Source organism: Vulpes vulpes, chromosome 12 (genome assembly GCF_048418805.1).
Source record: "Vulpes vulpes isolate BD-2025 chromosome 12, VulVul3, whole genome shotgun sequence".
Lineage (NCBI taxonomy): Eukaryota > Metazoa > Chordata > Mammalia > Carnivora > Canidae > Vulpes > Vulpes vulpes.
This window is the reverse complement of record NC_132791.1, coordinates 19,469,882-19,497,185: the sequence shown is the minus strand read 5'-3', so window position 1 is coordinate 19,497,185 and position 27,304 is coordinate 19,469,882. Positions and strand designations below refer to the sequence as shown.

The 27,304-nt window shown below is 40.7% G+C and overlaps 2 protein-coding genes across 10 annotated transcripts in view; one reads left to right on the top strand and one right to left on the bottom strand.

The window, feature by feature from the left end:
* Positions 1–5,268, top strand: part of NCBP1 (nuclear cap binding protein subunit 1) — a 37,543-nt gene extending 32,275 nt beyond the window's left edge. For all 5 annotated transcript variants that reach the window (XM_026013339.2, XM_072727876.1, XM_026013340.2 and 2 more), the window contains exons 21-23: positions 2,802–2,930; positions 3,516–3,629; positions 4,740–5,268. In XM_026013339.2, coding sequence (XP_025869124.1) covers positions 2,802–2,930; positions 3,516–3,629; positions 4,740–4,853 — 357 coding nt within the window. In that variant the 3' untranslated portion in view covers positions 4,854–5,268. The remainder of the gene's footprint in view (positions 1–2,801; positions 2,931–3,515; positions 3,630–4,739) is intronic.
* A 2,059-nt stretch (positions 5,269–7,327) lies between these two features.
* On the bottom strand, positions 7,328–27,088 carry XPA (XPA, DNA damage recognition and repair factor). Of its 5 annotated transcripts, XR_011995489.1 has the most exons (8): positions 26,825–27,054; positions 24,513–24,620; positions 20,093–20,198; positions 19,403–19,568; positions 17,418–17,535; positions 14,614–14,846; positions 8,957–9,032; positions 7,664–8,330 (listed from the first exon to the last, which is right to left on the bottom strand). XR_011995489.1 is itself a non-coding variant. In XM_026013345.2 (6 exons), exons 1-6 carry the CDS (start codon positions 26,994–26,996, stop codon positions 8,182–8,184), a joined length of 819 nt encoding a protein of 272 aa, XP_025869130.1. In that variant the 5' UTR covers positions 26,997–27,088; the 3' UTR covers positions 7,328–8,181. The 5 variants fall into 5 exon arrangements, 2 of the variants coding, with proteins under 2 accessions (XP_025869130.1, XP_025869131.1); XR_003237221.2 differs by lacking the exon at positions 8,957–9,032 and having other exon boundaries at positions 7,328–8,330; XR_003237223.2 differs by lacking the exon at positions 14,614–14,846 and having other exon boundaries at positions 8,111–8,330; positions 26,825–27,053.
* Between the last annotated feature and the right edge of the window lie 216 nt (positions 27,089–27,304).

The window sequence follows — 27,304 nt, the reverse complement described above, 5'->3', positions numbered from 1 at the left end:
TTTTTGTTGGGTTTTTTTGAGGCCAAATTATGCAGACTATTGTAGAAGTAGAGGGAGAGGAAGGACCTGGGGTTGTGTTGCTCCATGCTGTTCTCCTGTGTGATAAACCTGGAAGGAAGCCACAAACCTTGCTTTTCCATACTTCTCTTTGGATCCGCTTCATGTTTGCCCTTCCCAAAAGGGAAGGCAGAGAAGAAAAGAGGACACTTGTATTTCTCTAAGAGTTTCTGGTGCAAGAGGAGACAGGGAGACTGTGCACCACTTCCCCAGCACTGTGGAAACCTTCCCTGGTTTATGGAATACTTCTCATATTAAGAAGTATGGTTAGCCATTTTGGGGGGAAAAATAGTACTAATAGTACTACTAGTGTTTATGATAGTATTTTCCAGTGATGTGCATATTTACCAGAGTAGGTGGAGACAAATGTAATGACTTACCTGAACCTACAGCAGGTTCGAGTGCTAGTCTCCACACACATTCATATATATGTATATGTATGGTATATAAACATACATTCACAAACTTAAAACACTGCGAGGTAAATGATATCATCCCCATTTAGTAGATATCCAAATTGAGGCTCAGAGAACTTAAATAACTTGTTCAAGCTTACATGGTTAATAAGTGACAGAGGTTGGGATCTGACCCAGGCCTGTCAAATTCCAGGGACTTCCCTTCATGCCACACCATTCTCTAGATATGTGGTGTCCAACACAGTACCTGCTAGCCACATGTAACTAGAAGTTAAAAATCAAATACAATTTAAAATTCAGTTTTTTAGTCATATGAACCCCATTTCAAATGCTCAATAGTCATGTATTGCTAGTGGCTACTGTGATGGGCAGCACAGATTTATGTAACGTTTCCCTCATCACTGGAAGGTCTACAGGCAACAGTACTATAGAACCTAGCCTCAGTGTGGTATAGGAAAAAGACCACCATCTACCCAATTGCCTACAAGATAAGGCAGGTGCTATGTTAGAGATAAAAGAATTTTATAAAAACGGGGAGGTTCTGATAATTTTGCCTAAAGGGTAGAAGGCAGCCATCCCAGAAGGGGTCTTGCCAACAGTGTTATCTAGGAGGAAGTGGGCTTTCCAGGTCTGGTGACGCTTACTTTCTTACTCAGAGGACCAAAGGACTTTAGTATGTAACATACCTGGAGTCAGGTTCTAGCTCAGCTGCTTACTAGCTTTATGACACTGAGAAGGTCATCTAACCACTAAATTAAAAAGACAACACCTAAGTGAATGCTCTAAGTTCTTCAGGGTGAGCTGGAAGGGAATTGTTAAAGCTTAATAGAGTTGTATTGAGCCCATCATTGCCAGCGGAATCTTGAACGGTCTGCTTTGAGTTATATGTAGTCGGAGCTATTTCTAAATTATTGCAAGGATGAGCAGGTTCTCAAGCTGTATGCCATTCTGCCCAGCTTTTCTATATGGCCCGTTAGATGAAAAACTGGCACACTGCCTCTCTCTTGTTACTGTTGAGGCCATATGGCCATGTATTAGTGACTCAGTTGTTTTGCTGACCATCTACTTTGTTGAATGAGCAGTAGCAGAGTTATAGGAATATACTGCCCGTCCTCATTATTTGCGGGTGCTGATTTTGCAAACTCACTAAACTTTGTGACCTCAAAAATCTATATTCGCAGTGCTTTCCCCGTCATTCAGACATAGTCAGAGCAGTGAAAATTTTGAGTTGCCCAGTGAGCTTGTTCCCAGATAAGGTTGAACAAGGCAATACTCTGCCTTCTTGTTTCAGTTCTCATACTATTTAAAAAAAAAAAAAAAAAAGATCGTTTTCAAGGTGTATTTAGTGCCACATTTGAGCTTTTGTCAGTGACACTGTTGAAAATGGCCCTGAAGCATAGGACTGAAATGCTGTCCAGTAGTGCAGGAAGGCTGTGAGGTCTCTGACAGTAAAAATGCATGGATTACATGAGCTTCGTTTGGTGATGAGTAACTGTGCTGTTGGCCATGAGTTCAGTGTTCACAAATTTAATAGGATACATTCAGAAAAAGGAAATTCACCAATTGTACCTAGGCTGTTCCATCAAGTACTAAAAAAACATCTGTAATGCTGTGGTAAAGCAGCTCAGTTTGTGGATTCATAAGACAATGACTGACTTTAAAAAACAGTGGACAAAAAAAAAAAAATAAAAATAAAAAAAATAAAAAAAATAAAAAAAAAAAACAGTGGACAGCCAAAGAAGTTGACAGTCACATTACTCGGGGTCAGGAAAATGTTAACTCTTTCTCAAGCAGTTTAAGTATAAGAAACATTGTATATAATTGTAAAACATATATTAAATAAGCTATCTTCAAACAGAAACACACATAAGGTTACATATGGATCAGTTAACAAAAATAAGCCAAAAGGCTCCCAAGAACCTAACCCTGGATTTCCCTAAACAGTGGCTCAGGGTTCCCAGCAAATGCATAAACATAACTATGGTGAATAACAAGAATCTACTACACACTTTGCATGGAGCTCAAAGCTGTTTTCATTTTGAATGGAAGAAAATGTGACACACACTTCCTCCCTGAATGGGCTACCTTGTAAAAGTTATAACTCATCATCCAGGACAAGTGCCACTAAGGATGGCCTAGCTACGTGCCTGCAAGCCTTTTGGGTGTATGCGTGTGTGCCGTCGGGGTGGTGGAGTACTTTCACCAGAGAATACAAGGCTTCAAGTGGCATTTGACCAGACACAAGAACATCCTTCCCTTTGACTTAGTGAGATTTAATATGCTGGAATTCTAAATGGTATTTTCCTTTTGCTCCTGTGCATCTTGCAGCGAAGTGACGATGATGACAGAAGCAGTGACAGGAAAGATGGAGCTCTAGAGGAGCAAATAGAAAGACTGCAGGAAAAAGTAGAATCTGCTCAGAGTGAACAGAAGAACCTCTTCCTTGTCATATTCCAGGTATCTTGGCTTGGGACACTGATAGGTTAAAAAACAATGTAGTTCTTTAGGCTTGAAAAATGTTATTTTTTTTTTAATCATAATACTTGAGCATTTATAAAAGTTTAAAATACAAAAATTTACAAAGGAAGTAAAAGTTCACTACTTGCAGGTAACCACATGTGGTATATACTTAGCATTCTTACGTGAGCATTTCTCCAAGCTTTCACAGAGTGTTTGAGGACACTTTAAATACCTCTTATATTTAATTATTCCCAACTGTTGATCATTTTCCGTTCTGATGAACATTTTATACATACATTTCTAATTATGGCCTTAGAAGTAGTTGCAAAGAAAAATGACAGGCATAGTAATCTAGATATTAAAGGTGTTCGTGTATTATAAAAAAGGATGTACGGACATTAGCCCTAGTCTGCCTTTCTAGACTGACAGGATTTATTGACTTAGGAAAGTTGGCAATGCACATCATAAAGACTGAGTGGAGTAAGCAGTGCCTTTGAGGTTTCTTGATCAAAAATGTGATTGCTTTTGAAAGCATAAGAATTTTCCCTGTAACACTGCTTTACCTTTGTACCCCGTTTCCAGCGATTTATCATGATCTTGACTGAGCACTTAGTACGATGTGAGACTGACGGGACCAGTGTATTAACCCCATGGTATAAGAACTGTATAGAGAGGCTCCAGCAGATCTTCTTACAGGTTTGTGGGAAATTATGATTAGATAATAAACATCACTATTCTCAGCCACAAGGACTTTTAAAAAAAAGTTTTAAAACTTTTAAAAAATGGATTTGTCAGGAGGTTTTATAGTACTTGTAAGGAAGGCCCTTTTAATGTCCATTTGCTTCTACTATTGCTCATCAGAATATTTAGGCTTAAATGGGTCCTCTATCATTCAGACTCTTAATTGCTGTTCTCTAGGTCTAGCCTGTAAAGATCTCAGTATATATGCAAGTCGTACAGGCATGCATAGAAGAGATTTTCATTTTCTAACATTTTTCCTCCCACGTAGGCTCAACGGGTCAGGAATTGTCAGTGAGATAGATGAACTATTTTTAACAGACAAAATGAAGTTTGGATTTCTTAGTTTATAGAATACTTAATAGAGAATTAGCCAGTGATATTATCTTTTTGTAAAACAAAAATCTTAGATGCTCTAACCAGTAAAAGCAAAAAATGGAAAATTATTGCAAAGTATCTTTTCTCATGTTTCAGCAACCATGTTTTTAATCCTCTTTCCTGGGTTTTTAATCTTGGGCCAGTCCCTGCCTGGGCTACCTTTAAAAAGTCCTACTGTCTTTTGTTCTAATTAGCAGAGACCCAACTGAACCTAGTCTGTAATAGAAGCTGCTACTGCTTTGAAGCATGAATTACATTTATGTTGAAATCCAGTTCTGACCAGTTGTTTTTTCTAAGTTACTGACATCCTTCCCATTTTTATATCCCTCTTCCTATCAAGCAGAACGACTTTTTTCCCCTATCCCTTCCCATCATTCCACAACATGGGCAGGCTTCTGAGCAAAATGTTCTTTTTTTTTTTTTTTTTTTTTTAATAATTTTTTAAAGATTTTATTTATTTATTCATGAGAGACAGAGATACAGAGAGGCAGAGACACAGGCAGAGGGAGACACAGGCTCCATGCAGGGAGCCCGATGTGGGACTCGATCCCGGGTCTCCAGGATCACAGCCTGGGCCAAAGGCAGGCGCTAAACCACTGAGCCACCCAGGGATCCCCTGAGCAAAATGTTCTGCAAGATTGCTTACATGGTCTTTTTCCTAACCTAAAATCCCCTTTTTTGTGTCCACAGCATCACCAAATAATCCAGCAGTACATGGTGACCCTGGAGAACCTGCTCTTCACTGCTGAGTTAGACCCTCATATCCTGGCTGTGTTCCAGCAGTTCTGTGCCCTACAGGCCTAAGGGTCATTTTATTCCCCTGTCAAGATTTTTTTAAGATATCTCAAAATAATTTGTCTTATTTTTTGATGGTTTGAATGCTTGCTTTCTTGTAGCATCCTTTCACTTACTAAAGGGGGGTGGGAGGGAACAGTGAAGAATATAGCAGTGATCACCTTTGATTACCCCTACAGAGCAGAAATTCCCGACTGACAATGTGACGATGACCATAGGATGTATTATATATGTGACACATACAACTTTTCTGGTATTTTCTCCTTAAGGCACAAAAGATAAGTGATTTGAGGTATGTGAACACTAGAGGTCCAGCTTACAAAGTAGTATATAGAACTGGTGGGTTTACTATCAAGTAGCATAGCTTTTCACAGCTCATGGATAACCTAACATGGCTGAAATAAAACTAAAAATGTTTTTTAAACTTTGGTATTTCATGATTTATCATCTCAATCTACTTTAAAGTTGGTGGTTTCTTATTGAAGGTGTACTTCCCTCGCTTGGAATTCTCCCACTCTTCAAAGTATCTTATTAATAAATGTTACTCAGAGTAGCACTACCCAAAATCTTTACAGTTATTTTCTAAATTAAACCACAATTTCCAGGGTGCAGGCAGGTGTGGGAACTGTTACCTTGGAGCCATCTGGGCATCTCTAGTCTTGGAGACAGATTTGTCCAAGGTCCACTAGTGAAGTACATGCTACAGTGGAAATAGAAATAGCTAGATTGGCTAAAACTTTAAATTATATGTAGGTTTGGATTTTCCTTCTACAGAACTTGCTTCAAGTTCTGTAGAATTACTAATTCTTGAGCCTGTTTCCTATGTGGCATTAAAGTTTAACTGAGATAATAAGAGTGCACATAAAATAATATGCAAGTATACGGGATTATCTGACATTGCCAGTTGCTAACATTTTAAGGCCTCACTAAACCTTAGGAAAAATTCAACAACCCCACAACTGGTAAGTAGTTTTCCTGTGCGTTTGTACAACATAGGTATTGTTAGCTTATTACATCACAAATTAGGATGCATTAGCATTTTTTGTATTGTTATCCAATCTCTTTGGTTTATATCACAGTGGCTATAAAATACAGTCTACTCAAGAAATAAGAATTCCTAGGTTTTTTAAATACCATACCATTTAAAACAAAAAATTATTCACAGAATTAAGGGTGCATATGGCAAGGTACTAGCAAAAAAGGGACTAAAGCCCAAGTTCTTGTCTCAATATTCTTTTGGTTTCCTTCATCCCACAAACAGTAATCAGTTAGACATGGCTCTTGTCCTCAAGATGCCGAAAGGATAACCAGTTAAGGTTTGGGTAATCTTGTAGTCCTGTCCCAGTGTCCTGCAGAATTTGGCTAGTTAAACCTGCTTGATCTGAATTCTAGAGGGATTTTTCTCTTGGGTCCTCTCATGTATAGTATTGCTTCCAACAAGAATTCACTGATGTGACCCCACTCTGTACAGTTGGCAGCTAAGTTTATGAAAAAAACTGGAAGTTGAATTTTGAAAAAGGTGTAAGAGCAAAAACATTCAGCAGCTGCTTTCCCCACTAAAGAGCTCATACAGACAATAGTCGGTCACTACTGTACCTTGCAAACAAATCAATATACTGTTAAATACTCTATCAATGCCATTTAATATTTTTCCCATTTTAACATGTCTTTTGTCAAAGTGAACATTGTAAATCTCCCTTCCAGGAACAATTCAGGCAGTAGTTCATATGAAAATAAGTTTACTTGCTCTTCCTGGAAACTAGTAGTTTGTTTTGTTGTAAAATTTAGTAATCTGTAAAAATACCTGAAAATGAGAAATGAGGAACGTGCCAACCTGGGTTGAGCACATTGGGCTGTTGGTGTTCTCTGGATAGGAGATTATCTTAAATTGATCAAAAGAGTGAATAGAGGTGTACCTGAAACTAGACAAATCTAGAATTATACTGTCCTGATGAGAATATGTGCTCATTAACAAGCTGCTATTGTGTGCCACGTGCCACAGACTCACCATATTTAATCCTTAGAAACCATCCCTCTGAGTGACTATGCCCAGCCAGCAGATAGAAAGGCCCACAGCTAAAAAGTGGAATGTGAACCACCTAGGTCCTGTGGCTCAACGGCTCTTTATCTCCCACACAGTTAATACTGTTGTCAGCTACCTAGACCCTCCTTACTCTGTTGTCATCAAGCTGGAAGCTTTCTTGTGGTCCCAGGATGGTCTTGCTGCCCATTCTGAATCAATTTTTACAGAATCAATAATTTAAAAAAAAAAAAAACCTGGCTAATATAGTAAATATTTCTATACTGAATTCTCAGAACAATTAGTAATTACAGTCTCAAGCCTATTTGAGTTGGACTTGTTTGGACTTGCCTGCCTTCAAGCATAATCTCCAGAATTGATCTGGAAAGGAAAATGAACCTATTTCTTCTGCTTGTAGCAACAGGACTAAAAAAGCGGTAAAGAACAACTTGAAAATACCCAGTTTAACTTGAACAAGTTTTGTAATAATAACAATAATGCACAGACCTTGTAATCAAGCACAAATCCTCTTACTAGTTCTAACTACCTTGTAATCCTTTTGACAAAACGGTCAAAACTGACTAAGCCTGTTCCAGATGTTTGGGGCAATGTCTGTCCGGTGTAGGTTATCACTTCCTTTAGAAATGCTTAGTAAACGCAGAGGTTATCTTCCCTCCCAGGATTAAAGGAGGATACCTGTAAGCCACTTGGCATCACACCTGCCCGGCCCACAGTAAGTGCTCTGTAAATGTTAAGTTAGAATAAACTTAGTACCTTTTTTGATCAATAGGAGACAATATGGCTGTTGTTCCATTTTAATCCGGGTTTGGAAAGGGCCATATAGACACAGACATTAGGGCCTGTGGTAGTAAACCGTAAGGATACAGAAAACATGATCAGACTGCACAACTCAATCGCTGCTGTTGGTCAGGACATGTCCAACAACGGCTCCCCACCCCCTCATGTGGAGACAGTCTAGAAGACTCGTTAGCCTCTGGGGCCCAGTATCTACCACCATCCGCGTTGTTTCCTAGGAGAAGAATATGTTTCAGCTGCTTCTGCCCTTCATAAAAGCTCTTCCTCCTAATTCCAGTCTAGGGTTGGGTTTGGCTTCTTAGTTCTCAATTTTAGTTCTAACTTTTGAACCTACTCCACCCCTCAGCTCCCATCCCTATGGTAGACCCAGTATTTTGCCCACAACCAGACCTGCTGGACTGTAACTGAAAATTGCTCTTAAGCCATAACATGCAAATATCTTCCTGAAGCATTATTTACACTAGTAGTCCATTCATCTGTGAACACTTGACAACTAGTCAGTCACATCTTCTCATATGTCAACTCATGACCACACACAGTACATGTCTTCCGATACATGTCATCCTCTAGGTTTTCTTCTGGTCCATATTCATGTTGATGAGCAACTGTTTCCCTTTTCCACAGGCTGCTTCTTACTGCTCGCCGTAATTCTAAGAAAATAAACAAAAGCCAGTTTTTCAGTGATGCTATTCAGCTGAAACCCAAAATCTATGAAGTGTGTGTGTGTGTGTGTGTGTGTGTGTGTGTGTGTGTCTTCTATGAGGGACGCCTGAGTGGCTCAGTGGTTGAGCCTCTACCTTCAGCTCAGGGTGTGATCCTGAGATCGGGATCGATTCCCACTTCAGGCTCCCCACATAATATAATAATAATTATAGAAGTCCCACTTATGCTTCTCCCTCTGCCTTTCTGTGTCTCATGAATAAAATCTTTTTTAAAAAAAAATAAACCTAATAGGGTTTACATTAGTTTTATAACAAAAATTGATTCTGTAACATTGGCCAACTTGGCCTGTGAAGTTACTCATTGTTGGAGCCACGTGAAATGGGAGCTACGGAAATGGGTAAGTGGGTTAGAGGGACAGTAAAACAAATTCAGAAGATTAGTAAAAGCGGATTTAGAAAAATGGCATTTGTTCAAGCAGCTAAGAAAAATGATGGCATAGCAGGAAAGGAGCATTTCACAGTTGCGTGTGAGGGGCTGCTTCTATATGCAAGATAACTAGAAAGCCAAGAACTCTGCTACTGTGCTGGTGTTTCATCTTAGAAAAACCGTGTACCTGACTTGAAGTCCATTCAGTTCCTTATGAGAGCAGCATTTTAGGAGAGGGATTGCCAATTATTGCAAAGTACAACCTAAATATAAGAATCAAAAACAAGAGCTGGGAAAGAACCATAGCTTTTATTTCACTTATTTCGCAGGTAGGGAAATGGAACAAAAATAGCATATGACCTCAGGTCATTTATTCCACAGTTTAGAACTTTCTCCACTGTGTCATGTTAAAATGTCAAAAAACACAGTTGAGGGGTGCCTGGGTGGCTCGGCTGCCTAAGGGTCTGCCTTTGGCTCATTAAGCTCCGCAGGGAGCCTGTTTCTCCCTCTCCTCTGCCACTCCCCCCTGCTTGTGCTCTCCCATGCCCCTCTGTCAAGTGAGTAAATCTTTTTAAAAACCAAATAAAAAATAAAATGTTGGATGCTTTGAAAAGCAACTGAGCCAATCACATTTTAAAAGTTCACACTATATTGCTTGAAGAAACCAAATGCTTAGTGTTAACTGGAAATTAACAAGCTAATAACTCCTCAGTTTCCAGTTTAATGAATAAAAAGCAACACTAATTGTTTACATTTTTCTTATTCTGATCTATCAAGGGCTGACAGCACTACCTAAGGAAGAGTTCCATCTCAAAAATCACTGTATGCCAAGTGATCACATATTTTCTTTAATCCTCCTCATGATTAGTATCAAAATACTTGAATCTTTGTATTTCAGACTTTATTGTATCATAAGGATAAGCAGAGGTAGCACTACCTATTAGGCACTGTTCTAAGCACTTTATAAGCACATTTAATCCTCACAGCCCTTTGAGAGAAGTACAACTATCACTCAGTTTTAACATGAGAAAACCAAGGCCCAAAGAAGTGACAAACGTTGTGCCTAAGATCAAACCCAAAGGCCTGTCTAGCTCAGGTTCCTGTGACCAACCACTAAAGCTGGGCTGCTTTTTCCCCTTCACCTCCATGAGAAGCACTTCATAAGATCACTGTTTTCAAGCTTCAACATACATACCTCTAGACAGTTTCCAAACTAGAGGGAACATTGTGTTTTCCTAATAATCATCTTTATTCCCACATCTGTCACATTCTGAAGAAGTTAATTTTTTCTAGACATACCTGGAATGCCTTTTTAAAGATTTATTTATTTATTCATGAGAAACAGAGAGAGTGAGGCAGAGACACAGGCAGAGGGAGAAGAAGGCTCCATGCAAGGAGCCTGATGTGGGACTCCATTCCAGAGCTCCAGGATCACACCTTGGGCTGCAGGCGGCGCTAAACCGCTGCGCCACCGGGGCTGCCCTTTTCACCTTCTTTTCTAAAGAAAAAATGAAATGTGCTGACCAGCACAGATGCCTCGTGGTTTCAGACAATGTCAGGGAGAGGTCTCCTGTTTGAGTTCCAATACCTCCCTGATACAAGGTATCCTAGCCACGTTTCCTTTACTGAGAAAATGCTCTCAAAATCTGACTGCATCCCAGTCCCTGCTAAGCTAACCTCCACCTAACTTGAGTGTTATGTGAACTCAGGAAGAGGGAGAAGAAAACTATTTGCTTAACACTAGAATACAGACAACAAAATCTAGTTTGCTATCCATAATTGGTCATAATTGAACATGAGGTTTTTACTGACTTTATGGCTTTTTCTTCCCATCAAGAATAATGGCAAGAAATAAAACCATTATCTTTAGTATTTACTAGACACTCCTGGAAAAACTTATGCTAGGAAATGAGGAAGTACTAAAATACTGGTATGTTTACCATTTTCTTGCCTTCTTTCCCTTGAACACTAGTCCTAAAGCCATTAAGTAGAGCAGGTAAAGCAGGCATCTGCGGTAGGGATGAGTGAGCCCAAGAAAAGTAAGGAGGCTCTCCCTACTGTGGAGGCCACTAGCAACAGTGATGGGAATTACATACCGGGGTGTCAATCAAGTGACTACATTAAGGATAATACGAATCAGGTTTCTTCTCAATGTCAGAGAAGGGAGTTACAAGCAAGGAAAGAAAAAGAGAATGAGCCCTAAAATTCTGAATTTAGAACTGGGTATATGAGTGTGAACTCAAGGTGTTAATTTACAACACATGGGGCAGATATAAAAAAAAAAAAACAGGGATCCCTGGGTGGCGCAGCGGTTTGGCGCCTGCCTTTGGCCCAGGGCGCGATTCTGGAGACCCGGGATCGAATCCCACATCAGGCTCCCGGTGCATGGAGCCTGCTTCTCCCTCCGCCTGTGTCTCTGCCTCTCTCTCTCTCTGTGACTATCATAAATAAATAAAAATTTAGAAAAAATTAAATCTAATATTAAAAAAAAAAAAACAGATACGCACATGTTTTGTGCTATAAAGTAGAAGTCCTCAACAATGAAGACATGGCAAAAGGACAGAGGAGCTAGCTTACAGAAGATTCCTTTTGGCCCAAATCTCAAGACAGTCTGAACATCAAAATAGGACAGAAATGAACCAAAAGCCATGGAGAAGAGCAGGAATTCATGCATCCATACCAATAATAAATACATGGCAGAGAGGATGCTGTAGAGTGCAGACTTCTAACTGGCTAAATGTGGAGAGAGCAGTGAAGTTCAAAAACCATTTTTGCAAAGAGCATACTAAAGACTGGTTCAAGCAAGAACCATCCGTGAATAGATGCTAAATCTCAGGGGAGGTGTTAAGGAGAAGCAAGATATTTGGCCCATAATCTTTTTTTTTTTTTTTTTTGCTTCTATAATAAAAATAAGTAACGTCATTATTGAAGGCTGATGGACATATGTGTCCAGATAGGATATGCTAAGAAATAAGTCACTGATGTACAACCTCCCTCCTGAAATGCATAATGTGACTCTAACCATTGTGAAGCATCAGAAAAGCCCCCAATGAAAAACATTTCTAAACAGGCAAGATGGGGAAAGGAAGAGACTTCTTCAAAAATGTCAATGTTAAAAGACAGGGGTTCTGGAAATATTCCAGAATAAAGAAATTTAGAAAGAGTGTACCTGGAGCCAAGCAATGCCTGATCCTAGACTGGATCCTGAGCTATAATGAAAAACTGTACAGGATGTTACTCGGCGAAGTAACAGAACTAGACTCTGGATGACAGGAGATAAAGATCTCACTACAACACTCTGGTCCTGCGAGGGACGCTGTTGCCAGGAAGCACGCACTGCAGCACTAGGAGTGGGGGAGGGATTGACGCACAACCACCTCTTCAACAGCTCTGGCAAGTGTCACATGCAGAGTACAATGACACAACAGGCATCGTGCTAACAATAGATTAGTCTGGGGAAAAGATACAGCGGTGTCCTTTATATTATACTTATCTTTGCAATCTTATGGAACTTTTTGAACTTATCTCCAAATAAAAACTTAGAAAGTCAGGAGTTAGCTGGAAGGGGCCAAATGGGAGACCGTTTAAGTTTCAGAATGATGAACAGGATTGGACTATAATACCAATTTGAGAATAAGAATCCATGAATCCAACTGATACTTGAAAAGCTCTTCCTAAAGGAAGTCAAATAATTATAGAAAGAATAACAGAAATAGAAAATCACCATTTCTATCCAGCCTAGTAACAACAGACTCGGGCAAGAATCAGCTAAAACCTATGAGCGAGACTTAAGAAAGGAGATGCTCGCTCGCACAGTACCTAAGAGGACCCCACAGATTTCCTACTAATTACAAAGAAGAGAGGGCACCTGGACAACGGGCAAACCTAGCAGACACCGCCTCAACCGAGCCATCAGACGACACAGTAGGACTCTTAGCTGAGAGCATGTGCCTCCTGGCGTGACATAGCCACATCACCTGGGAAGGACTCCTACCAAAAATGCCCAGAATCTAATTGTGAGGAAATAAGCTGCTAATAAACCTAAATAAGGACGTTCTGCAAAACAGGTGGCGGTCTCCAAAAAAGTAGTCCTAAAAGAAAACCGCTGAAGGCCTGAAAGAGTACAGACAGTATCACCTTTGAATGGCCCTTGGATCCAACAACTAAAAAGCCGTGAGGGACATCAGGACGACTGGATGTCTAGGACACATCAGACAACAGCATTGTGTTAATATTACATTTATTTTATTTTTTAAGATTTTATTTATTTATTCATAGACACAGAGAGAGAGAGGCAGAGACACAGGCAGAGGGAGAAGCAGGCTCCATGCAGGGAGCCCGATGTGGGACTCGATCCCGGGTCTCCAGGATCACAACCCAGGCTGCAGGCGGCGCCAAACCGCTGCGCCACAGGGCTGCCCTAATATTACATTTAATCACAATGTTCTCAAGCAACTTTTAAATGGTCAACCGAGTGTGTGTGTGTTGTAAACAGATGTGGCAAAATGTCACCATTTGGTGACGTCAAGTTTTTAAATAAAGATGAGCATTTTAAATTACTTCATTTAAGCCACTTAAAACTTTGGAAAGTAGAGGTCACGCCCTCTGCTGAGTGAGAAGAGGGAGGCAGAAAGGTCAGAGCCTAGACGTGGAAAAGACTCACTAGCCCTGAGAGAGCTCAGGAGCCCTGGGGTGGGGTGGGGAGGGGAGGGGAGGGGAGGGGAGGGAAAGCCCCCCTTCCGAGCCAAGCAGCACTGAAGCCTAGTGGAGCTAGAGAACAAAACAGGTTCTGTTACAACTTCCTAATCCTGCTGGTCTAGAATTTCACAGCACAGAAAGCTGTGGACTACCTCTGGGGAAATTTATAAAAACGTTCCTGCTAACCAGTCTTGCTATGGATATCTTCAGATAGATATTTTTACCTGAAGAAGTTTTCCCCTAAATCCTTGTTTCAATGAAAAATTTATGCCACTCTAAAACTTGTATTTTAGTTGCCTTAGTATCTTAATTTTGTAAAAGCATCAGCTTGTATTCAAAGAACCCCAAAGCTGTTTATGAGGTAAACTGACAGGACAAGTTGCTGAGGGAGACGAAACGTTTCTAAATATTCAATGGAAGGGCAGGAAGTTGTGACCTAGGGTGCCTCTTGTTAACTAGAGGAAAAAAAAAATAGAGGGGAAAAAAAAAATCACAGGGAGATTTCAAAAAACATGCTTTGATCTTATCTTGTCCTCCATAAACTGAAGCAGAGGAGCATGGAACTGTGTCCTTCAAACTCTACTGAGAGAAGCCTGAAAACAGTCATAAATATAAACACAGGCCCCGCATATAAACTGTCCACACATTTAGAGCCCCAAAGAGGGCTTTTCCTACCCTCCTCTTCTGGGGGGAAAAGTGAATAGTAACAAATAGAAATAATTTTTCATTTTTAGAAGGCTTACCTCTACCAGTACTAAATAAAAGAAAACGGAGTGTAACTTTAAAGAAAAGTCTTATCTCCACCTTATCTGTGGCGAGGCATGCAAGCCCAAACGTTCTGTGTATTTGTACCAAATGAAAGTTCTCTTCCAATAGCAGAGCCAGCACACACTGCATTTTTTTGAAATTCAGTTAAACTGAGCAGCAGTGATGCCATTATTTCTACTTCTGCCTTCTTAGATCTAAGAGATCTATAACAATATGAATTTGCTGACAATTCTTGTCTTTAACCTTTGTCTATATTTATACTTTATTTTTTTATATATAAATACTTTAATACTACTTATACGTAAATTTCTTCTGTAGTAAAACCAATTCTTTCTCAAGCAGATCACATTCTAAAAGCAGGTAAATGTAATCTCTTACCTTTCCATAAGGAAGTAAGCTTTGTGTCAGCTTCTTTGTGGATCAAAATCAGAAGGACAAGAGGAACCAGGTTCCAATTTCTTTTCAACTAAAAAACTTTTAGACTTGCTTTTATTCCTCTCTGTTCTGAGCAAACTGCAGGGTAAGCTCCTTGTTTCTAATCTCTACAGTGTCTACTCCACTCTCAGCCCTTTGTGGCCTAGTCAGGAGAACTGGAACATGTTCACCAACCTCTAAAGTAAACCAACAAGAAGAAGCCATAATTAAAGAGGGTACCGTGTTGACCTCTGCACACGAAACACCAGAAGACAGGGGAGTATTGTTTTTACAACTGAGAGAGCTCTCAGGTTCTCATATGCAAAGGAAAAAGAAAAACACCACTCAGAAAAACTTCCTCAAAAAGACATGCTTCATTCCAACAAGAAAGGAACTCAATTAAAGAAACCAGTGTCAAGGGTCCGGAAAAAAATTCAGGGCAAATTCGAACTCTTTAAGGAAGAGGGAAATCCATAGTTTTATCTGGTGATTAATAGCAGCAATGTAATACCATGAGGAAAACAGCCAGTTATATTTGAGTTAACATTTCCTTAAGCTAATACCTATAAAAATTACATAAATCTTAAAAGAACTGTTCTATTTATACTAATTTGATCTATAGGATTATCTTAAGTTTTATAGAAAAAGTATAAAACAGATGCTATAATCTTTTACTATTAGTCGAATTATAAGAACTTGGCCACATTTACATGATATCTTGACCAAATTACAGAAATAGTATCTAAATACAAATTACATATATTCCCCCCATTTTAAAGTATTTCATCATTTTGTAGGTCTAAGTCTCCAATTCTTTATCCATTTACTACTGTTTGCACCAAAATACCATCAGAAAAGTGACTTTTAGAGGCAGCAGAGAGGGAAGAGTGGAGGCAATGCAGGTAGTTGGAGTTACCAAAAACCCCAGCCTGGTCTGTAATTAGTCTGTCACTCTGCCCTCCCCTCTCACGCCCAGTAAGAAGCTTCTGTTACTTTATCCTTCGAGGCTCTCCTTGATGCTGGAAGAAGGGAGGGCTGAGCTAAAACATGAGGTGGAACATAATGTAATAAAAGATGAAAGGAAAGGACCAAAATGAAAAGAAGTCTTTCCAAAGCCTCTCAGTTGGTCCTTGCAGGTGTTCTCAGTGGCGGTACAGCAGTGGCTCATCTAGGGAAGATTCTTCAATGAAAGGCTTTTACATGGCACAGTCTGCTACAAGAAATCTAACAAAGCCACAGAAGTGTGCTTACCCCCCAACTCAGGAGCTGAGGTCTTAGATAACTCTAACTTCTATAAAGATGTGTTGTGTGTAAGGATGTTTATCATGAGGTTTTGATAAACTTTATAAATGTCCAACAGTGCTTCCATTTTTATATGAAATATTTTTAAAGAGTCATGCATAGGAAAGAATTAGACAAACTGACACTAAGACATCACTACTGATGGTCTCTGGGCAGGAGACTACTACAAGTTTGGACTTTCCCAACTTTTCTGCACTGTACATGAATTAATCTTATAATGAGAAGAGGAAAAAAATACCCTCACAAGAAGAAACAAGGCAGGCTGACACTCAATTTTTGTTGTTTTAACACATCTGAGCTATCTTCCAAAATCTCTTCTAAATCCTAAACACCGCAAAATTATTTATTCTGGCTAAAACACTCATTTTAAATGGATATGCATAAGCCTGTACATACATAAGATACATGCTATCCATATACACCCTACACCACACTGAGACTCTACAATTACCATATGAAGAACACTAATGTCTACCATGTAAGACTCTTTCCAGGGATTCTGTGATCTAGCACAGAGGGCTCTTACTGCTCCAGCCGCACCCTATGCTCACCACTATCACGGTACTGATCACACTACAACAGGATTTTAGGTTTACTGGCCTTTGTCTTTTGACTAAGCCTGACTCCAGCACTTATGTTAGCACAGTGTCTAGAACACAGCGGACACTAATTACTGGACGCACTGATGGACAGATGAATGACTAGCTGCACATATGCATACACAAATGGATGGACATAAAGAGAGACAGATGGAGAAAGGAATGGATAGACAAATGTATGGACAGAGGAATGAATGTACCAATGGAGATGTTCAGTTATGAAAGCTTGCTTTCAGTCCCACCTCGCTAATATCTATGTAACAAGTCACTCTACCCTTCTAGATCTTTTATTCACATATAGAAGAAAAATGATTAGACTCGCTGATGTGAGAAGACTCCCTCTAGCCACTAAATTAGAGGGCTAACAGGCACAATTTTTGCATTTTAAGCAATTAGAGAGGTTTGCTGGTGGATGTCCTTTTCATAACCTTGTTAGTCATATGATGCCATGAACTGATACCAAATCCTTGACCAAGGATATCTGTCTGATCATTGTTCCTATATAAACACATAATTCACTTTGAGAGGAGGACTTACACACTTTTTAGAACTACAGTACTCTGAGGTTTGCACTGAGAGCCTTAAACACCAACCTCCTGAGAGCAAACTTTATCTTTTCTTTCTTCAGTCTATTGAAAAACATTCCAATCTACTGGTGATAGATCTTTAAACAAGAACAACTTGTTTAGCTAAAGTCTGTCTGCAAGTCAATAAAATACAATCCTTCATGAGATCAATGTAGCCACTTTTACATTTTTTAAGATTTTTAAGTAATCTCTACACCCAATGTGGGACTCAAACTCTCAACCCCAAGATCAAGAGTCTCACACTCTGCCAACCAGGCCAGCCAGGTGCCCCTCCACTTACCTTTTACTTTCTTATCAAATTTCTTCTGTTTCATTTTCTCTCGGTTTTCCTGTCGAGCTTCCTTTGCTTCTTCTAATGCTTCCTGACTACCCCACACTTCAAGAGATCTCTTCACAATCTACAACACAGAATCCAGATTTAAGAAGCCGTGATTCAGTCGTTAAGTATTATAAAGTCATAATGATTAAATCCATGGACACCAAAACGTGATCTCACTCAAGGGCAATTTTATAAGTATTTGAAATTTTTAAGAGATTTTTTTACAGAGTGCTAAGAAACAGCTTTAGTAACCCTCTATCTAGGCCTACAGGACCTTCAGTAAACATTTGCTCAGACTCTAAGTACAAGAGTCTTCCTCTAACTGCTTCTCTGCTACATTGTTTCCACATGAATCCAGAGAAGTACCAGCAGTCAGTGGGTCTGATGAGTTTTGTCACACTCACCTAAAAATCTGCAGAACAATTAGCCACAGCCCATCTCCACATGAGATCATTTCCAAAAACCTCTCACTGCAGAGAACCAGTCCAGACTGCTCCACTCCTCCCTGGTCTCTTACTAATTTCTGGTCTTTCGGGTATCATCTTTTTTTAAAAAAAATAACTCTGGTACCTGAATGACCTAAAGTATTTATTCTAGTTTTAAAACTTTGCATTACAATCTCTTGACTCTTTATACTTATTTACATTTAGATTAACACAGGTACAAAGAATTATGCTCAGGACCTCTGAACAAGAGAGCCAAACTCAAATTTCTTCCTAATATAATCAAGTGATATACTGGCATTTCCTAAATTCTAAAACATCACATTTCCAAACTTTAACACCCTAAGGATGCCACCACAGCAGCAAACTGCTTACTGGTGCTGTAACAGCTGAATCAAAAGTATGTCAGAATTGGACTCTGAATGCAAAGAAGTATAGGACTACCTTAATAAATCTGGTGTACCTGCCTTTCCTATTTATGTATGCACAAGCAGGATATATAGAAAAAAAAAAACCCTCTAATAACTCTAATGGCACTATTTCAGTAAATATAAAAGCTCCAAGTGACAAATAAGCATTAGGTTGGCATTTTTTCATTTTGACTGATACATAAAATAATGATGAATCTTTTTTTTTTTAATGGTGAATCTTCTAATTGACAGGGTCTAAGGTTTAATAAAATTCAATAAATGATTGGTTTTACAATGTAGTTTCTTAATTTTATTTGAAGCTACTGGGATTTTCTAGTATTTTCCAATTAACCTGCTCTAAAGCAATGTCTATCAATATATTTTTATTTTTTTTTTTTAATATTTTTTTTATTATTATTTATTTATGATAGTCATACAGAGAGAGAGAGAGAGAGGCAGAGACACAGGCAGAGGGAGAAGCAGGCTCCATGCACCAGGAGCCCGACGTGGGATTCGATCCCGGGTCTCCAGGATCGCGCCCTGGGCCAAAGGCAGGCGCCAAACCGCTGCGCCACCCAGGGATCCCGATGGCACAGAAATATAACATCTGTACTATTCTGGGATAGTGCAGGAGACTGACTCAAGGGACTCACACTAAGTGGGTAACCAACTCTGCATATCACCACAACACAAAGAGGTGAGAAGAGCCACTCTGAGACACAGAAGAGTTACATGGACACTTGACACGGTTCCAGAGGAGTATTTCCCAAGTGAAGTTAGATTGAGGCATTTGTGAAGTTCCTGAAACTTTCTAGGATTTTCATTGGAGAGTGTGGGTGGGTAGGGAAATGGGGTCCAACTTAGTTCCCAAGCTGTACTAGTAACATTACCTAATAGTAATTTATTTGCTCCAAAGTACCACACCAAAATGTGAAACCAGATGTTATTAAATGTCATTACATAGGACTATGACTCATTTGCAAAACTCATTTGCTCAGGAAGCAAAACTAAGCTAATTATAACTAGTTTACCATTAAAACTTCACCTGACCGAGGGCTTAAAATGACTGATTATAATATAACAGATCAGAGACCTGTAATTTTAGGTAGAGTTTCATATCACCCCATTGTGAATGATGAGGATTCTTCTTAACAATAAATTTCAGCGGTGGTTCTCTTTTCTCTAAATCACAGTCTTTCAGAAGATATTCTTGTTTGGCTTCTGTTTTAGTTATGAGCTTGTGTTTATCATCAGCATCTCTGAAAACAAATCAAGTCCAGTACTATGTTAGTTATTTTAAATAAACTAGGTTTTCAAATGGTCTAACAACCTAGGGGCATGCATGACAAAACATTATTTTAAAATAGTTTTCCTTCAACTCATGGTCAAGTTAGCAGCATAAAAAACGTAACAGAAAGACCCTAGTCCAGTAACCAGCATGTCAATACACAGGGGATCCTGAGCAGCCGGAGGAAGAGGACGGTTAGGAACATGCTACCAAGAGATGGTAAAGACCCACCAGGCCCACAGCAAAAAGGAAGACAGATCTATAGCTGAACCAGGGCCATCCTTCCTATTTATGTGGCATATCATCACTGTGATAAGCACAAGCTTCCTATGTTTCTTTGGCAAAATGGATACCATGGAAATTTTAGTAAACACCCAAAACAAAAATCGTAATTGCTAAGAATTAAATCCAAATGGATCTAATTATTGTCTTGCCCTAAACCTTAAATGCAAACATTAAACTTTAGCAATTGAGAATGTTGTCTGAAATAAGTACCTGCAGTTATCACAAGTTGCCAGATCAAAGTGACTCATAAGGTAAGAATCCATAAATTCTTTACCACATTCTTCACATATGGCATAATCAAATTCCATAACAGGTCCTAAAGAAATAAAAGTTAATTCTTTAAGTTTCCTTTTCTGTGATTTAGAATATATTTTCTCCTATCTTCAGTTTATCAGCATATACTTTATAACTGACACAGATATATTTACATAAAGGACAAAATCATGTATTTTGTATTGCTGCTGTAACAAATCATCATAAATCTTCTGGCTAAAATAACAGAAATTTATTAGCTTAGAGAGCTGTAGTTTTTAAGTCTGACATGAGTCTTAGTGGGCTGCATTCCCTTCTGGAAGTTTTAGGGGACAATCTATTACCATTTTCAGCTTCTAGAGGCTGCTTGCCTTCCTTGATTCATGATTCCCTTCCTCCATCTTCCAAGCCAGCAGTAACAGCTTCTCACATCACTCTGGCTTCTTGCATAATCACACCTCCCTGGGACTCTCTCCTGCCTTTTACTTTTAAGTACCTTTAAGTACACTGGGCCCACCTGGATAGTAGGGAACAATCTCTCACACATCTCAAGGTCTTTAACCTTAATCATATCTGCAAAATCCCTTTTGCTAAGTTGAGGTAATATACCACGGGTTCCATGGCAATTAGAATATGGACATCTTTGGAGACCATTATTTGCCTACCACCATACTGTTGAGAGTACAAAGGAGGTGAGTCCCAGAGTAGAAGGGAGGGGAGGCGGCTGCCTACAGACAAAGATGGGCACTAATATAGAACATGGAAAGAGCAAGCCAACACTAGGAGAGACAACACAGAATTCACTTACAAATGGGAAATTTTCTCCCCTCCATTTCACCCTACCACCACCATAAACAGCAATACACTGATCTCAACAATGAGACTGTAAACTTGAGGGTGGACATTATATTTAGCTATATATCCTCAACTCCCAGCATACAAACTAAGTAAAGCTCAATTTTTTTTTTTTTTTGAGGACTTCAAATACCTAGCTAAGGATCTTTATTCTATTAGTCTGAAAGTTTTATTAGTAAATCTTTAGGATGATTGTTACTGCCAAGCCCCAGCTCTGAGAACTGCCACAACTCCCAGTGGCAAGGAGAGTCATCAATTGTTCACAACTAGTTCAACACATTCCTATCACTGTCTTCCCTTACCTACTTCCAACACAACAAGGTCAGTTAAGAGTCTACCACCACCCTTTCATTCTACTCATCTCCAAACTCTAACAAAAATATCTCTCTTCCTTATAAAATATTAGCAAGGTGTAGCTACAGACCAAAGGAAAATTAAAAATACAAAGTTAAAGCTTCAAAAACTCCATTACTAGAACGTGTTAGAGTGGAGAAAAACCATGGTCTGAAATACCAATTAGGAGACTACTGCATAGTATTTTTTTCTTCCATTACAATTTGCAATTTTTTTGCCTTTTTTTTAGTTCAATTCATTAACATAAAATGTATTATTAGTTTCAGAGGTAGAGGTCAGTGATTCATCAGTCTTTTATAACAACTGGTGCTCATCATATCACGTGCCCTCCTTGATGCCTGTCGCCCATCCTCTCACCCCCACCCTTCCATACTGCATAACATTATTAATCAAGTCATAAAATATGCATTTTCCTCATTTTAGAAGTCTTTATAATGAAAAAATTTAAATGTATAGAATAATGATTTTTCTACTCCCATCACTCCCTTTAAATTTACCATGTGGAAATTGGCAGGCTACTGCTAGAACCTTCCCTCCTCACCATTCATTCATTCACCTACTTATTTGTTATTGATACAGACTCACAGATCCTATTTTTTCCAATGGCATATCACTCAGTAGTGTCCTTAATTACTTTGGTGTTCAAACTGTCTCAGATTTGGCCAGCCAGAAGCCCCTTCAAGCTGCATAACATACTTGTATGTATGTATACACTGTATAACTGACAGTGTATTAGTTTCATATGTCTAACATAATGATTCGATATATATATATATTGTGAAATTATCCCAATAAGTAGTTAACATCTGTCACCATTCATAATTCACAAAATCTTTCTTATGAGAACTTTTAAGATCTACTCTCCTAGCAGCTTTCAAATACACAGCATGATAATATTACTAGTCAACATCCTCATGATTTATTTTACAACTAGAAGTCCATATCAATCACCTTCACCCCCTCTCGCCCTTATCACCTTCCTAGTGATTCTGATGAACCTCTGTTCTAGATTATAAAAGCATTTGATAGGCTTTGCTTTATAGGCAAATGACCCATATAATTTAATGGTCTGAATAATTTTTATTTCTCTCAGCTATGTGGAAGCTCTTTAAAAATGAACAAAAGTTGATAGAGGGGAGGTGCCTGCGTGGCTCAGCTAGTTAAGCATCTGACCCTTGATTTCTGCTCACGTCATGATCTCATGGGTCTTAGCCCGCGTCGGACTTCATGATCAGGGGAAGGAGAGTCTGCTCCTCCCCCACCTCCCCATGTGCACTCTCCAAAATAAATCTTTAAAAAAAAATGATAGAAAATATCAATCTGGCCCCTTGTTTTTTTCTACCCACATAGGTCAGCCACATAAAGTTGTACAAGCCCCCTGTGCAAAGGCATCTGGCCAGGGGGGCAAACAGTGGCTAAACTGCAATCTATGACCACTATGTAAGCCATGAAGCCTGGCTCAGGCTTAGCCCAAAGAATGAGGGCCTTTTCTAACCTGTCTCCCAAAGGGGACACTGTTGAAGGAAATAATCAAGAGGACATAATGGCCAGCTGACCTATGAGGCGGACCTGGGCAATCCCAGACTCCTCACCATCTACCTTGTTCTTGGAATGCTTATTCTGTCCACCAGCCCCACAACGGGAGCTGTTCCAAGGACAAACCTTGAGAGAGTAAGGTGTCATTGAGGCCATCTGATCTGAATATGCAACTGAACCCAGTTAAGCCTCTGTATTAGGCATCATTAAGATTTGGCAGGTGGGTTCAGAGTCTACTCATCTTGCAGCCACCAAAGACAAGCCTCATAAGTGCCCTTGCTAATTAAAGCTGCCACCTACCAATCTGGAGTGGCCGACTCCTGCAGCCTCTTGCCCTCTGTGTATCAGGCCAGTTTGCAAACCAACACACACCTTTCTAACTTCCACAAATTCACTATCTGCAAGCAGTAGCCACAGCATCAATGTGTGAATTAACAGCCAATGCCACATGTATACCTTAGTTAACCAGGAAGGCATTACAATAGGTTATCAATAAATATTTGTTGTATGATCTGTTAAATGAAAGTATAGGCTTTATAGCCCACAGCTGAGTGCAAAATCTGCAGACAAAAGTTACAATGAGACTTCATATCCATAAAATCATAGGGACTTTAAAGGTCTTTAATTCAATGCCTTCCCTTCCCATCCAAGGCTTCTGTAATATATCCTGATCAGGTCTTTCAATCTCTGAAGTCCATCAATGCTTTGCTACTTAGAGGCAATTCACTTGGTTAGGATATTTTTCCATTTCACAGAGTCACCACGAGACTCACATGATATATGTGCCAACATTCTATTCTATATGTGCCACAGTGCTAAATATATACACAGTATTCCTTCATTATACTGAGATCTCCCTCACTGTATTGTAATTGTCACCCACTGCTCCAGGTTCTGCCCTCCAAAGCAAATCGTAAGTATAATCTCTCTTCCACAGAGAAACATTTCTTACACGTGCAGGCAGTTAAAAGTGTTCTCTAAGTGAAACCTACCCAGTTTTGGCAACTCCTCCTCACATGTCAATTTGAAGACATCCATTTTTACCAACCTATTCTGGACACTATACACTTGTCAATATCCCTCTTAAATACGGCATCCAAATTGAACTAATATTTTAATCCTTCCAGTCTCAGCTTCTGAAAACGTGCAATAGAACAGGACTCTCACCTACCTCGATGAACATATAACATTTCTGTTGCCACAGCTAAAACTAAAATAGGTTTTTTAAGCTTCCCAAGGATAAACCTATATATATATATATATATATATATATATATATATATATATATCCCTCCAAACTAATAAAAGAATGTCCTAAATTTTATCTCTTGAGTTCTGGCTTTTCATTTCACCCTATCAAGACAACTGAGTATACTATTAGTTAATAGATTGGCTGTCCCTGCCTATTATAAAACAACAGCATCAACCCTAAGTACACAGACTACAAGTTAATCACTGCCAAATCTCTTTAATTTTTAATCTACTAGCAAAACTGCCAAACTGCATTCCTCTTACAAAGCTGACCTGCTCACTGACAACAAGTATAGCATTATTTAACATCAACTTACAAAGAGTTATGCATGTTACTCAAAATGACCAATATAGATACCTAGTTTCTGAAAATACACTCTACCTGGTTGATGGATAATTTTTCCAATTTTATGTTCTTCTTCTTCTTCTTCCAGAATGAAGCCTCCTCCTGTGTCAATGATTTTCGGGGCTGCTTTTACATTAGCCATACCTATGAAAAGTAAGTAAAAGTGGTCAATGGCTTAACTAGGTAAGCCCATATGTTCCTTTGTGCATAAACAAGTTAATATATCAAGCAAGACAAGGATGTCCACTATTAACACCTCTACTCAATATTATACTGAAGGACCCAACTAGTGCACAATGGTAAGAAAATAAAATGGGCATATAGGCTGGAAAGGAATAAAAACAGTCTTTATCCACAGATAATGTGATTATGTATGTAGAATATCTATGAGAATCTACAATCAGAACTGAGAAATAACATCTAGGAAGAGGTATAACACCTCTACAATGCAACCACCACTTAGAATAAAATCAAAGACCTAAATATAAATAGAGAAATATACCACATACAGATTGGAAGCCTCAATATCATATTTGGTGCTGAGATTTCTGTCTTCAGTATTTTGATTTCAGCCTACTGTACGACTTTCATTTTATGTCTGCGCTAGCACATAGGCCATGGAAAAGACTGAGAAGTTGCTTAGAATGTGGTGCTAAGGGCCAGGGGAAACATCCAGGCAGAGCAGCAGAGAGAAATGGGGCTTTGTCTTGGCATGACTGAGCATTGTTCAGTATCTTGCTCAAGTTATGGGCTCGACTACTCCAGCTGGTCCAAACCGAACTCCTTGAAGCTCAGCAGGGTGTATACCATGTTACAGCATAGTTCAGTTCAGTTCTCAGATAAGTGCCCTAACAGAATATTCAGCCTGCCTTGCTTTGCATGATCAGAAGTTTAATACTATGTTCTTTTTTGCATCCATTCCACAGCCATTTAGTACAGGTCTACAAAGCTTGGTGAAATCATGAGTATGAATTAACGCAAATGAACAACTTTTGTCCTGACTCTAGAACATCTCAAGTTGAGAAAGGAATTTTTTTAAAAGGTTTTACTTATTTATTCACACACACGGGGGGGGGGGGGGGGGGGGGGGGGGGGCGGGCAGAGACACAGGCAGAGGGAGAAGCAGGCTCCATGCAGGGAGCCTGATGTGGGACTCGATCCCAGGACTCCAGGACCACGTCCTGGGCCGAAGGCAGGTGCTAAACCGCTGAGCCACCCAGGGACCCCGGAGAAAGGAATTAAAACAAACAAACTAGAAAACAGAAAGGATGAAACCAGAACTCTCCAAAGTAGCTAGAATTGGCAGATCCAGTGTCAGTCAGTATGAATATCAAGACATGCTATCAGCTCCCGACTCCTGTCATTTTTCTTTTCTTCTGGCTGATGAAAAGGGGTAGTAGATGACACAGCTCTAAAGTATGTTCAACACAGTATAGCATGTAGCTTTAGGAACAGGTGTACTTCATGTCATAGAGGCAGTCTTGAAAAACTGCATGTCCACCCAACTATTTTAGGTGCCCAAAGGAAGACAACAGTGCAAAGTTATAGGACAGAAAGGTACGCACATGAAAGACATGCAATCAAGGGCTGCCCTAAGAAAAGGGGGCGGGGGGGATAAAATTCAGACAGATGTAACAGCCTTTCTCTCCTAAAAGTGAGAGACGCCTGGCACAGGAGCAGTTGGTGGCAGGAAAAGGCCAAGAAGCCAGCATGGGACGGGATGCGCTCCATTCTAGTCCTGATTAGCTTGTGAACCCGCCGCTATGAACCCGGACAGGCAGAGCCTTTCCTTCTCTGGTCCTCAGTAAATCACCGCTCCCAAACCCTGCCCTGATTATCTCCAAGTTAACAAGTCAGCTAACTCGAAAGATGGGAGTCACAGCAGGTGCTACCCTAGAGAGCCTCACGAAGCCAGTCGCTCGCATCCGTTTGCCCCCGGTGCCCGGCGTAGCAGGTGCAGGATCCCAATAGGCGCGCAGTCGCCTTTTTGTTGAGGGCAATGAACCCGGGGCGGGGCGGGGTGATCCCCGAAGTGGGCCACGAGCCTGAACGCTGTATATGCAAGGCCCACCCCTGGGCCCTCGGACGCGCAGCAGGGCCGGAAAGGGAAAGCTAAGGCGCCGACCCACAGCCCGACAGCCCGACACCGGCTGGCACGCCCCGACCCGTGAGGGCGGCCGCATCCCCCAACCTCAGCGGAGAGCGGGGCCACCTGGGTGCAGGGAGGAGGCCCGGGCTCCAGCGCTTAACCGCTGGCGCTCTGGGCTCGGAGTCGGCCCTGGGAGCGGCCTCCCCGAGCGGCACCCGGCCCGCCGGAGGGAAGGGGCAGGCGCCGCCAGGGCCCAGACCTCCGGGAGCCGCAGCCGCCGTCGCCGGGTAGGGCCGGGCCGCCAGCCGGGCCTGGCGCAGCATCAGCGCCCGCTGCCTCTTCCGCTCGATGCTCGCCCGCACCGAGGCAGGCAGCTCCGCCGGCGGTTCCGAAGCCGCCGGCTCCGGCGAGGGTCCCCCGGCGGCCGCCATCTCCAGACACCCGGGAGAGCCGAGGCTCCGGCCCCGCGCACGCGCACTGGCGCCGAAGCCCGCCCAGCGCCGGGTCAGGACTCCGGCACCGCCTCCCGGGCGACTCCGCTCGGCGGCCGCTGAGAAGGAGAGCGCCTGCGCGACTTGAGGCGGCGGGGGCGGGGCGGGAGGAGGGGGCGGGGCGGGAGGAGGAGGGGGCGGGGCGGGAGGAGGGGGCGGGGCCTGCGCATGCGCCAAGGCAGGGAACTAGAAGGGGCGGGGCTGAGGGCGGTGTTCAGGACCTGGTCATCCTCAAAATCTCGGTTTTG